This window comes from Geospiza fortis, unplaced genomic scaffold (genome assembly GCF_000277835.1).
Source record: "Geospiza fortis unplaced genomic scaffold, GeoFor_1.0 scaffold97, whole genome shotgun sequence".
Classification (NCBI taxonomy): Eukaryota; Metazoa; Chordata; class Aves; order Passeriformes; family Thraupidae; genus Geospiza; species Geospiza fortis.
This window is the reverse complement of record NW_005054343.1, coordinates 4152568-4164599: the sequence shown is the minus strand read 5'-3', so window position 1 is coordinate 4164599 and position 12032 is coordinate 4152568. Positions and strand designations below refer to the sequence as shown.

Genomic DNA, 12032 nt, shown 5'->3' with positions numbered 1-12032 from the left:
GCAGGAAATAGCAATGCCCAAAGTGGGGTGGGATTGTATTTGTAGGGACCCTTGTGGCAGGGAGGAATGATGAATCTGACTCCATGTTCTCACAAGGCTAATTTACTATCTTATGATACTATATTAGATTAAAGAATACTAAAAAATACAGAAAGAATACTTACTCAATGCTAAAAAGACACTAATGAAAACTGGTGACTCTCTCCAGAGTCCTGACACAGCCTGGCCCTGATTGGCCAAAGAGTCAAAACAACTCACACCAGAATCCAATGGAACAATCTCCAAACACATTCCACATGAGCACAACACAGGAGAAGCAAATGAGACAAGAATTGTTTTCCTTTTTCTCTGAGGCTTCTCAGCTTCTCAGGAGAAAAATCCTGGGCGAAGGGATTTTTCAGAGAATGTGAGTGCCACAGGGTGGTGTGACAGAAGCTGACCCAGTCCCCAGAGCTTTCAGCTCATCCCTCTTCTGGGTGTTCTATGAGTGACTCAAGACCCAAGGTGCTGTGAGCTGAGCTGTGCCCTACCCAGCCTCTCCCCTTCCCTTTCTGCTGGGGCAGTAAATGTTCCAGCTGCTGCTGCCTCTGTAGTGCGAGAGGAAAATTGCATCTTCTGCGTCCCCCGAGTGAGCAGCCCTGTCTTGGGGGAGTTCAGTGACTGAGCAAAGCTGAAGGGGCCCAGCACCCCACAAGCTGCTCTGTCTTTGGTGCCAACTTGAGTTTTGCTTCTGTGCCTGAGGCCTGGGGACAGCCCTGACTCCTGACATGTGAAAATCCTTCCTTCCCTTCTGTGCAGTCTCAGCCATAATGGGATTTCTCAGGATGGAGTCCTACATCTCGTAAATGCCTTTGTCACATCTGGAAACACCACTGAAGTTCAAGTCAGGTGACTGCTTTTCTTCATTAATTTCTGAGTCTTCCCTGCTTGTTTTCCTCTTAATTATTGAAAGTTTGTGACCTTCAGGTAAGAATGATGAGGACCATGTTTTCAACTACCTAAACCTTTGGTTTGTGTCCATTTCAAATGGCCAAGCATAACTGCCAAGCAGAACTACCATTCCACAGGGCCAGGTTATTTTTGTGTATGGGCACAGATATTCAGCTGTACCAGCAATTATTGTCATGTATTTATTTGTTAATGAACCTCTTCAGGGCAGGAGCCAGCATTGCTCTCTAAGGTTCTCTTCGGTATGCTGAGATTTCAGAGGCAATAGAAAGCAATTTCCCATGTTCTTTTACTTGGATTTGCATTTTATCTCCTTTCCTCTCCGGCAAAAATATCCCATGGGCTCTGGGCCTGTTGCTCTGGCACAAAGTGCTTTTCTCACAGATTCCAGGCATGAGAATTCCAGGCTGTGCTGCTCATCCGTGGGGCCTTATCAGTGTTTGTGTTCATGGAGCAGCTGGTCTGTCCTGAGCCACTTTTAACCAGGGCCACTTCCATCCCTTCCTGCAGTTAGATGTGGCTGCTGCATCTTTGGGCCACTTTAAAGTCTCCTGTTATACCTCTCCCCAGAGAGGGCAGAGGAGGCAAATAAAATCAGGATAGGTCAGGATGCTTCTCCAAACCCCAGTGCTGCCTTTATGCTGATTTAGCATGAGTGAGACCTTACTGAAGCATTTCCCTGGGCTGGTTTATTTTAGGGAGGGCTGAGCTGTGCCAGGTACCTTTGTCACTGCTGTGCTGGGTTATTTTCCGGAGTTTGGTATCATTAAATTTTGAACACTGGGAAAAGTAGTAATTATCCATCTAAATCTCACACTCATGTCTTCTCTGTGCAGTTTGTGCTCCAAAGAAACTTTAATCATCAAGCTGGCAAGCAGAGATGACCCAAGAAAGATTTTGAGGTAATTTTACAGACCTTTTGTGGTGATTTCTTTGGCAAAGGGGGGGGTCCTTTTTTGAGGCGCAAGACAGACAAAACCTCTTTTTGCTCCTGGCATGGTGATATTTTGCACTAATAGCTGATACATTTCCTTGGGCTCACGTTGTGAGAAGAGCTTTGTCACATCACAGAGGATCCCACCTCCCTTTCTCTCTGTGCTTCCCCACCATCTGTTCCTCACCTGGGCACCTGTGGCTGTTCCTGCAGTCACAGGACAGGGTCCTACAGAGAGCAGTGCCATTATAGCACACATGTTTATATCAGAATATCTCAACAGATGCTTGTGAATGTTGCCACAGTCTTTTTTTTTGGAAATCCTAAAGGTGTTTAAGGTTATTGTGCCATCCTCCTTTCTCTCTGGGGTTAGGCTGTGCTGCCTGATATTTCCAGTTCAGAAAGCCTGAACTGTTTGTGATTAATTAAGGCTGTTCTCTTTCTCATCCTTTCAGACTGGCAGAGTGCAACTTTCAGCCAGAGCACTTGGAAAAGTTGTTCTTGCTCCTGGAGAGGTGCACTGGTCTGACAGAGTACACGTGAGTTAATGGCTCTTGGTCCCATTGAGGGGTTCATTTGTCAGCTGTTCATTACACTGAGCTCTGGTTCTAGGTCCTCAAATAACAACATGACAGTCCAAGCTGCAGAAAGACTTCTGCATTCCCTGAGGAAGGATCTGGGACTGCTGAAAATCAGGTATTGTGTCACTGTGCTTTTGTAGATACTGGTGTGATCTTCTGAGATCTCCTTTCATTAAAAAAGAAGTGAGCTGTGCTTCTTCCAAAGGCAGGGAGCGCTGGCCTGAGAAACTCTGTGGCTGACTCTGTTATTGGTGTTTGGCTTTATCTCCTTGATTCTGACTGAGCCTCGTGTGGAGCTCTGGCCATAAGCTGTGCTGACCCTGCAGGCCCCTGCCAGCCTCACAGAGAAGGGTGATCATCCTGGGGGACACTTTCCTGCTGCCAGAGCTTCCTGCACTTTGCCTGGCTGGCAGATTCTCCCCTCTCTGCAGGAAAGCTGGGCTATTCTCCCTGCTCCCAGGCTGCCCCCTGTTTCCCATGCAGACATTCCTCTGCTAAGCCAAGCAGCCTTTCCATGGATTTGGAGTGTGGAGCACTCAGCTGGAGAGGCAGGGATGGAGCCAAGTGTGTGAATAAAGCAGAGCTGCCTGTGTTCTGCTTTGCAGCATAGAAGAGCCATGGGTGTGCAGAGAGAGAGTTGTGGACCTGCTCGAGCTGGCTCTCCAGGCCTCTGGAAGCATCACTGAGATCATGTGAGTGGCACCTCTGGTGTCTTTCAGATGTTTTCATTCAGCATGATGCTCTTAAGGGAATGAGATTGAAGCCAGCGCTGGTTCTTCTGTTTATTCACTGTCTCCAGTGCATTTGTGATCTATTTGCCCACTTGAACCAATTTTAACCCAAATTGCTGGTGGGTAGAAGTGCTTAGAAGGTTTGTGGTGTCACAACTCAGAAGGTTTAATGGGAAGGAGATGATGTCCCTGGTTGCCCCTGGGAGAAAGGCTGCCCACTTTAGGCTGGTTTTGGAGCTAGTTTAAACATTACAAACCTCCTCAGAGATGGGTGATTAGCTTTCATGTGCCCTGTCCCATTCAGTCCTTCTGATTTTTCCTATGGAAAATAGTATTTTCTTCCCTCGGGAGTTCACTGGTTTATGCTGTTCACTAATCTCTTAATTTTTCAGGATATGTAAAGATAAAACCCTCTTCCAATTAGTCATAAGATTCCCACACTGCCTGGAGAAGACAGAATCAGTCATCAGCAGGTGAGAAGGCAACTATTTCTCATTATTTTATGCTTGCTTTGATTTTCACTGTGGGATGAAAAATACCTTCAGAGTGTCTAAGGCTCCCTGGGTTCAGCCTCTGTGCCACACATGTGGAAGGAACCTTAAGCATGTGCATGGTCCTTCGGGCTGCCCTCCTTCACCCATGCTGGACCTAAACAAGGCTAAAAAATCCATCTGCCTTCCTGGCAGCAAGCAGGAGCACTTTGAGGACTCTTAAGAGATGCTGGCTTATGCATGAGCGTGCAGAGAGAGCAGCATCAGTGTGCTTTTCCTTTTGTGCAGCTGGAGGAAGAGGCAGCTCTTGTCCTGGGCTGTGTTTCTCTACGTGGACTGTGACATAAATGGGACATGGCAGGGAAGCCCCAGGTGGGCTCTCTAAAGCCCTGATCTGTCCCTAATCGTGTCACCAGGTGCTGCACTGGGCTCTGCTGCTCCTCACTGAGAGCTGTGTTGTTTGTGTCCTGCAGACTGAGCCTGTACAAGCCACAAATGAAGCACTCCTTCTGCCAAAGGCTCTGTGAGAAATGTGCTCAGCTTCAGCAGCTGAGGTGAGTTACCAGGTGTGGTGAAGGATTTTTAGGGAGGGGAGCAGCTTGTCCTGGTGAGTGCAGCACTCTGAACACTCAGCAGGGCATGGGAGAGGCCAGTGCAGGGGCCCAGTTCCTGACTTTGGGTCTCCTTCTTGGAGTGCTTGAACGGAAAATAGGAAACACCCATAGACCTGGTGGCTGCTGGGGTATCCTTTGAAATCCCCTCAGTCTCCCAGTGCCCAGAGAAGCTACACTCCCCTACCATGGCTGGAGCTCCTGTGGGACCCTGCCTGGTGTCAGGGTTGTGTCCCTCCTTCAAGGTCCCAGCCCTGCTGTGCCTGAGCTGTGGGCTCAGCACAGACCTTCTGCCAGCCCCAGACCTGTTGTTCCCTCCCTGCAGATGGTCCCACATGGAACTCCAGGAGGATGAAGCAGAAATGCTGGTCAGGATTTTGCTGCCCCTTCCAGAGCTGAAGATGTTTGGGTATGTGTGACCTTGGGTTTGCATGTCAAGCTGGGACCTTTTCCACGTTTTTATTGTTTGTTCAATCCTCTGCCTCAGGCCAGTCCTCTTAGCCCTGCAGAGAAGGGAAATCTCTCCAACCTTGCTGGTCCCTGATGTCTGGGCTGCCTGGGGTTTGGGATGGGGCAGTTTGCCTGTCAGTGGAGTAAACCCTGCCTCAGTGTGCTGAGACCTCCTCATCTGGTCCTTGCTGTTTTTCAGGCTGACCTCCAGCAGTGTTGCACCAGCTGGAATTGATTATTTGATCTCAGGCTTGCAGAATTGCCAGGCCATTGAAGAGCTCAAGTGAGTGAGTGTGTTGTTACCAGGCTGACCAGGGGCTGCCAGAACTTTCTAGACGCTTCAGTTAACCTGCAGCCTCCCTTCTGCATGTACTGTGGACAGATGTATTTTCCTGATGGCTTCTGATAGGGAAGAAGCAACAATTATTTTATATTTGCAATGAGCAGTGAGTGAGACAGACAGAGATCAGTACTCTGTGGCAGGGAATTCCAGTGGAGAATCAAATGTTCTGGCAGTGTTTTTTTTGCATGGATCTTGTTGTCCTGCGGTCACAGAGGCACCTTGCTCCATGAGGGGCTGGGCTCTTGCTCTAGAGCTTTGGTGTTCTGTTGGTATTTTATCAGAATCCAAACAAGTCCATTAGAATTGCATTAAAGAGCAAAACTGAAGTTATTCCTAGGGATTAGAATACACTCCCCCATCTCTCCCATCTTGTTCTGCTCCCCTCTGTGCTGAGTGCTCACACCACTGTCCCTGGGGAGTTGATTGTTATTTCATCCTCCAGCCTGGGCTACATGAAACTCAGCAGTGCTGCCATCCCTGAGCTTGTGCTGGGGCTTTGTGAGATGCCATCCCTGAGAAGGTTGATGTAAGTATGGTTTGTGCAGCTCACCTCTGGCCTGGGATGCTCAATAGCAGCAGCAGCTAAATCTCCATTTTCCTGGGCACGTTGTTTCCAGCTTGAACCACAACAGCATTGGTGATGAAGGCTGCTCCAGACTTGCAGAAGCCTTGAGGAAAATGCACAGCCTGGAGGAAATCAAGTGAGTTTCTCCTTTCTTGCAGAGAGGTGACCACCAGTGCCAGCCCTTGGAGAGAACCAGGTGTGCTTGTACACAGCATTGTTACAAAGCAGGGAGGTTGCAAAGTGCTCGTGTATGAGGTACCTTGGACTAGAGGAAATCAGAAGAGGAAACTTTGGTCTTACCCCACTCAGTCATGTAGAAAATGGATTTAACAGAATTCAAATCTTCCCTGGGAGCCAGAATAGGACTAGAGTCTCCCTTCTGTCCTGGGAGAGCCTCAGACCCAGAATTTGCCTGAAAAGATCTGTACTGGAGCCAACCCCAAGTTTGATCTCCTTTCTTCCCCTCTCTCCTGCCAGATGCTGTCCATTCTCTGCTGTAGCAATTTGTAAAATAATAACCACCTGTCTTCATCCTGTCTTGGTATTCTGGCTGAAGTAATTTCCCACCTGTCAACAGGATCCAGTGATTTTAATTGTTCTTTGCAATTTTTTAAAATTCCTCATTAGCACCTATTAATTTTCTGTGAGATAGTTGAGATAAACAGCTCTTTGATTCTGCTGGCAAGGCCTGAGGTGTCATCCAGCAAATGGGATACATTAAATAAGATCTTGCACGTTGCCTGCTGTCTTCCTTTACAACACAGGCCTTCCATCTCTTCTTTAAAGTTTAAGCCACACCGAGATTGGAGATCCAGGCCTGATAAATCTTGCTGCTGTCCTGCTGGAAATGCAAAACCTGAAGAAAATCGAGTGAGTCCCTTTGTTCTGGTTTAGCTGTTTTGGTCATGGCCATGGCTGGTGGGGAAGCCTGTGTGGGAATCCCTGTGCAAGGCTGAGACATGGATTCAAACTGTTCCTTCTCCCAGGGAACAGAAATTAGAGCATCCAGCTCTTTGTTAGGCTCAGCTCTTGGGGGAAGCCTGGTAACTTTGAAATGGAAAACCTGGAAGTGACTTGGGGCAAGAAAAGGATTTTCCCAGTTCTGTCTGGGAGGGAAAACTGCTCGTTCCCCACAGGACCTGCAGGGCCAGGAGTTACTCAGCACCTGGCAAAAGAACCTAAAAATCCCCAGACCATTTCCCAGAGACCCATCACAGCAGGCAAACAGTGAAATATCTTAACCTGGTGCATTCTGGTTCTCATTTAGTCACTGAGAGTCTCATGTTTATTTCAGCCTTTCAGGGAACTGTCCCAGTCCTGCTGGAGGGGAGAAGCTGATGGAAGCTCTTGCCCATTGCAAGCACATCAAGGAGTTACTGTAAGTGTGTAATTTCAAATATCCTTTGGGGAAGCTGGGCAAAAATCAAGGCATAGAAACCAGATATGGCTCTGATAAAGCCAAGATCAGTTTTACCACTTGGTTCTTGTGAGAGCAGAGTAAAAACTCTGCTGCACACCACAGCAATGTGTGGTGCTGGGCGTGGAAGGTTTGGGGATTGGTTGCTGGATTGTCTTGAAGATTTCCAAGAACTGTGCAGCCTGCATTAGTGGATTAATGGATTCAAGAGCTGAATCTGCAGGTTCATAGGCAGTGTCAGGAGCTGCTCAGTGCCTGTGTTGCCCAGGATATCACCATTAATCTGGGTGGCTGCAAAAATGGAGGGAAGTGGACAGATATAGGCTTTACACAATCAGATCTATTGATGTTCTATCCCAGACCACTTTAAAGAATATATGTGCCCTGCCATATTAAATAAATGAAATTTAAAAATAACAAATAAGGAAAAGTTACAGTTGAACTACTGGAACTGTCCTTGTAACCTTCAGACTAGGGTGTGTGTACTGAGGGCACATATGAAAAAGTGCAATTTCAGTTCAATTCCAGCTCAGGTAACTCAGGAAGTGCAGCTCGGTTTTACTTTCCTGTTTAACTTCTGCTGCAGGATTTCAAAACCTCATTGTTTCTTCCCCCCACCCTCAGAGTCCTTTGGATTGGGCCCTTTAGATCCTCTCAGCACAGTCCCAGGCACACAGGGGTGAGGAATGGGGGTCACACATCAGTGTGGGGGTGACACACAGGTGAGGAATGGGGCTCTGGGCTTCACTGCCAGCAACTTTTCACTTCTGCTTCTCCCAGGCTGTCAAGGAATGGTTTTGGAGACAGGACAGCCGTGACACTTGCCCTCTGTCTGCCTCACATGGCCGACCTGAAGGTCCTGCAGTAAGTGTCACCTCTGCCCAGGAAGGCTGGGTATCCTGGGGAGAATGGGGATTCTTGAAAGAAGGAATGGGAAAGGGCATGGGCACTGGTTGTTTAGAGTAATTTCAGTGTGCCAGGGTAGAGAAACCCTCCACAATTACTCTGCTGTAAGAGTCACATAAACTCTTGTTGCTTCATCTCTTGCAGCATTAGCTATGGAGATGAGCCAGGAAGAGAGTGTACAGTAAAATAAACCTTAAAATTGATTTGGAGCATGTTGGTTTCTGATGCCTCTGGTGGGATGTAAGCCATAAGGATGAGCATCTTTTATGGACCCTCACCTTTTTGTGCAAGCACATCTGAGTAATTTCTGTTCCCTGAAGTCAGTGTTACTGTATTTTTAAAACTTTTGTGGGAGTCTCTCCAGGATTCTAACATGTAGGACTTTCTTGTACTGTTTTATAGTAACAAAGTGAGAAATTGGTGAGCTAGAAGTGCTCCCTGGGCTCAGCTTAGAGGCATCTCTTCCAGCCTGTGTCTAAGATGTCATCAAAAGTTAACTTAGAACAGGAATCCCAGTGGTAGGACACCATCTCTGTTGGGTTCTTGGCAGGTTAAATATGAACTTCTGTTACAGTTTTATTCCAAAATAATCCTCCAATGCTTATGTTTCCTTGGTTAGCTTCCAGAACAGCAACATTGGGCAGGCAGGAGGGCTGGAGCTGGCCAGAGCCCTGGTGGTGTGTGAGCAGCTGGAAGAGATAAGGTAGGTCATGGCTGGTGCACCTGGGATGGTGCCAAAGATACCACAAGCTGGTTTGGAAGGGACCTTTGATGATCACCTGGCTCCAATCCCCCTGCCATGGGCAGGGACATTTTCTACTGGACCAGGTTTCTCCAAGCCCCATCCAGCCTGACCTTGGACAATTCCAGGGGTGGGATATCTACAGCTTCTCTGGGAAACCTGTGCCAGGGCCTCACCACCCTCACAGGGAAGAATTTCTGCTTCCTAATATCCGATTTAATCCTTCCCTCAGCTTGAAGCTCTTCCCCCTTGTCCTGTCTCTCCATGCCCTTGTCAAAGGCTCTCTCCAGCTCCCTTGTAGTCCCTTAAGGTGTTGGAAGGTCTTCCCATTCTCCCTTACTGTCATTTCCTCTCAAGTCACACCAGTCATTAACTCCAGTTTTTGAGGTTCTTTTTTATTTCCAGTTTCACATGCAACACATGATGTGCTGCAGATCTGTGCTTCTTTGGCGCAGGTATAACCCCAAATTTCTGTCTGCAGGCAGTTCCCTGCTGCAAGGACTGAGGTTGTGAGTTAGAGCAGGGCTGCCACTCCCATTGTACCAAGCAGTGAACTGAAGTTGCTATTTACCAATCTGGCCCATCCCTGCTGTCTGCAGAGCCCTCACTTAGTCTGGGTAGTAGTTATTAACTTGCTAGTTCACACGCTTATGTTTTCATGGTGGCTTTTCTCTGACTGTACCTGCTTTTGCTGCCCCACTCAAAGCTTTCCCATCCCTTTTACAGTTTATCAGAAAACAACCTTGGGGAGCAGAGCATCCATGCCCTGTCCAAGGGGCTGCCGTGCTTCAGACGCCTCCGGAAGATCGAGTGAGTGCCGGGGCCCCGGGGCAGGACGTGGGGCTGTGCTCCCCTCAGCTCTGACACCAGCACCCCATGCCCTCTGTTTGCTCTCTCCCTGCTGCTGCAGCTTGAAATTCTGTGGCGTCACCGATGGTGCTTCAAAGTCCCTCTCTCTGGGCTTCCAGCAGTGCCCGTCCATGGAGGAGATAACGTGAGTGTGGGGAGGGGTGGGGAGGCACTTCAGCACTCACAGGTCACTCTCATTTTAGCGCCGGCTCCTGTTTGGAGATGCAGGGTACTGTCACAGACATCTCTTTGTGAAAAATCTTTTCTTTGGGATTTTCCCTTCTGAGGAGCTGTGGCCTGGGAGACAGATGTAAACAATTGTTATCTGCTGCTGCGGAATGCAACAGGTCCGTCTGGACTGGCCCATCTTGGATGTTTATAGTTAGTGGCCAATCCAGGACTGAGCTCTCTCGGACAGAGTCCGGGAGAGCTGCCTTTGTTATCACTCTTTCTTTTCTAGTCTGTTCTTAGTGTAGCTAGCTTCTGGAAATCTTTCCATCTTTTTTCTTTTAGTATAGTTATAATGTAATATATATATATCATAAAATAATAAATCAAGCCTTCTGATCATGGAGTCAACGTTCTTGTCTCTCACCTCACCTGAAAACCTTTGTGACCGCTGTCACAGGGCGCTTCTCACTCTGCTGAATATTTGTTAAAAGTATTTCATAATGCTTTCCACCAAGTACATTTCGGTGGTAAATGTATCAGTAATTTACTAATTGTTGAAATACACTGCTAAAACGTTTCGTGGGGTAAAGCTGTGTGCTCTGCAGCCATTTCCATTTTTCACATCTCATTCCCTGGGCCTGAAGGACTCTGAGATAACCACAGTCCACAGACACTCCTTGGTGTCTTATCATGCATGTGATGAAATGGAGAGAAATCCTCAGAATTAAGCTTGCAATCCAAGGTCACCATGATATTTTCTGAAAAATCCCTTTACCAGGATTTCTTCTCCTGGGAAGATAAGCCACAGCTTCTCCATATTTTGCTGCTCTGGAATGTGGTCTGGAGATTGTTTATCCAAACATGTGAATTGTTTAATTAATGACCAATCACCAGCATCTGTGTTGGACTCTGAGGAGTCAGTCACAGGTTTTTATTATTCATTATTTTCTAGCCTTCTGATGTATCCTTTCTTTTTCCTTAGTATAGTTTCAGTATAGCATTTTAATATAATATAACAACATAAAATAATAAATCAGCCTTCTAAGAACATGGAGTCAAATTCTCATCTCTCACCTCATCCTGGGAACCTCACAAACACCACACCAGAGAAATGTTTACCTGTCATGATAAGAGGGTGATTAGCTCTTGCAAATAGGCTAATCCAGGAGGGGTAATGTCACAGTAGTGACACCAGTGTTCATCCAGACTCACAGCTGGGATTTCTTGTCTGCTTTAGACTGTCCTGGAATGCCCTTGGAGATGGAGGAGCCCAGGAGTTGGCCATTGCTCTCCCAAAGATGGAAAAGCTGAAGGTGTTGGAGTGAGTACAGCCCTGGGAAACACCCCGGGAAGGCTCATTTTTCTGTCCTTGAGCCTTCAATCACTGGGCTTCCAAAAAGGGGAGGCACTTTAGGAACAACAGGCAGGCTCCTGCAGTTTAAGCTCCATGCACCAAGGGCCAGCCTGGCCTGGCTGATTCACTTGAATTAACGCTTATTTTACTTAAGGTGATTCCAACACGGGACAATTCAGCTGTTTTCCTCTCTGGGTTTGTTTGGGGTTTCAAAATTCTCTTTTGGTTTTTAAAATAGCCTGGAGAAGAACTGCATTGGAGCCTGTGGGGCCACAAAGCTTGCAGAGGAACTTGCCACGTGCCCAGAAATTGAGGCCATCAGGTGAGGAGGTGTCCCAGAGCTCTGTGGCTGGCTCTTGGCTCAGCAAGGAGAGGTCAGGGTGACAAGGGTGGGGACAGATGTGACCCATGCCCCTGCTGCCCTGGGTTAGCTGGCAGGGAATGGGGCATTGCAGGGAATGCAGGCACAAGACAAGCTGAGGGTTTTCTGGGACAGCTTCAGCTCCTCAGAAAGTCCAGGGAAAAAAAGAACTGAAAAGCTTGGTGGCTTTAAATGAGGAAAAAAAAAAAAGAAGACTCAGTTGTGTAATATCCCCATCAGGAGGTTGTTGCATTTGTTCTTTAAAGTTTTCTTTTCTCTTTCCTTCTGGTTTCACTTCTGATGAACATTCCTGCCCTGTCCCACTCTCCCCTGGGATCCACACCTGGTCCTGCAGTAACACTTTTGCTGTCCTTGCAGGCTGTGGGGAAATCCAGTGCCCAAGGGCCTTCCTGAGACTTTGATAAGCCAAGACCCAAGACTGTGCTTCTCCTTCAACTAGAAAAGACCCTTGCCCTAGCTAGGAGTTCTCTGTCTGCTGCTGCCCTCAAAACTGCACTGAAGAACCAGGAGCTCAAAGTTCCTACCACTGAAAGCTGTAAATATTGGATCTTTCTTTG

The 12032-nt window shown here is 47.6% G+C and overlaps 1 protein-coding gene across 1 annotated transcript in view; it reads left to right on the top strand.

Annotated features, from left to right (window-relative positions):
• The window catches only part of NLRC5 (NLR family CARD domain containing 5), a 33502-nt gene extending 21470 nt beyond the window's left edge, over window positions 1–12032 (top strand). The window contains exons 29-48 of the mRNA XM_031058402.1: window positions 799–888; window positions 1785–1850; window positions 2338–2421; window positions 2495–2578; window positions 3069–3155; window positions 3587–3667; window positions 4159–4239; window positions 4622–4705; window positions 4946–5029; window positions 5532–5615; window positions 5707–5790; window positions 6441–6524; window positions 6949–7032; window positions 7852–7935; window positions 8597–8680; window positions 9446–9529; window positions 9630–9713; window positions 10977–11060; window positions 11332–11415; window positions 11833–12032. Coding sequence (XP_030914262.1) covers window positions 799–888; window positions 1785–1850; window positions 2338–2421; window positions 2495–2578; window positions 3069–3155; window positions 3587–3667; window positions 4159–4239; window positions 4622–4705; window positions 4946–5029; window positions 5532–5615; window positions 5707–5790; window positions 6441–6524; window positions 6949–7032; window positions 7852–7935; window positions 8597–8680; window positions 9446–9529; window positions 9630–9713; window positions 10977–11060; window positions 11332–11415; window positions 11833–11914 — 1663 coding nt within the window. The 3' untranslated portion in view covers window positions 11915–12032. The remainder of the gene's footprint in view (window positions 1–798; window positions 889–1784; window positions 1851–2337; window positions 2422–2494; window positions 2579–3068; window positions 3156–3586; window positions 3668–4158; window positions 4240–4621; window positions 4706–4945; window positions 5030–5531; window positions 5616–5706; window positions 5791–6440; window positions 6525–6948; window positions 7033–7851; window positions 7936–8596; window positions 8681–9445; window positions 9530–9629; window positions 9714–10976; window positions 11061–11331; window positions 11416–11832) is intronic.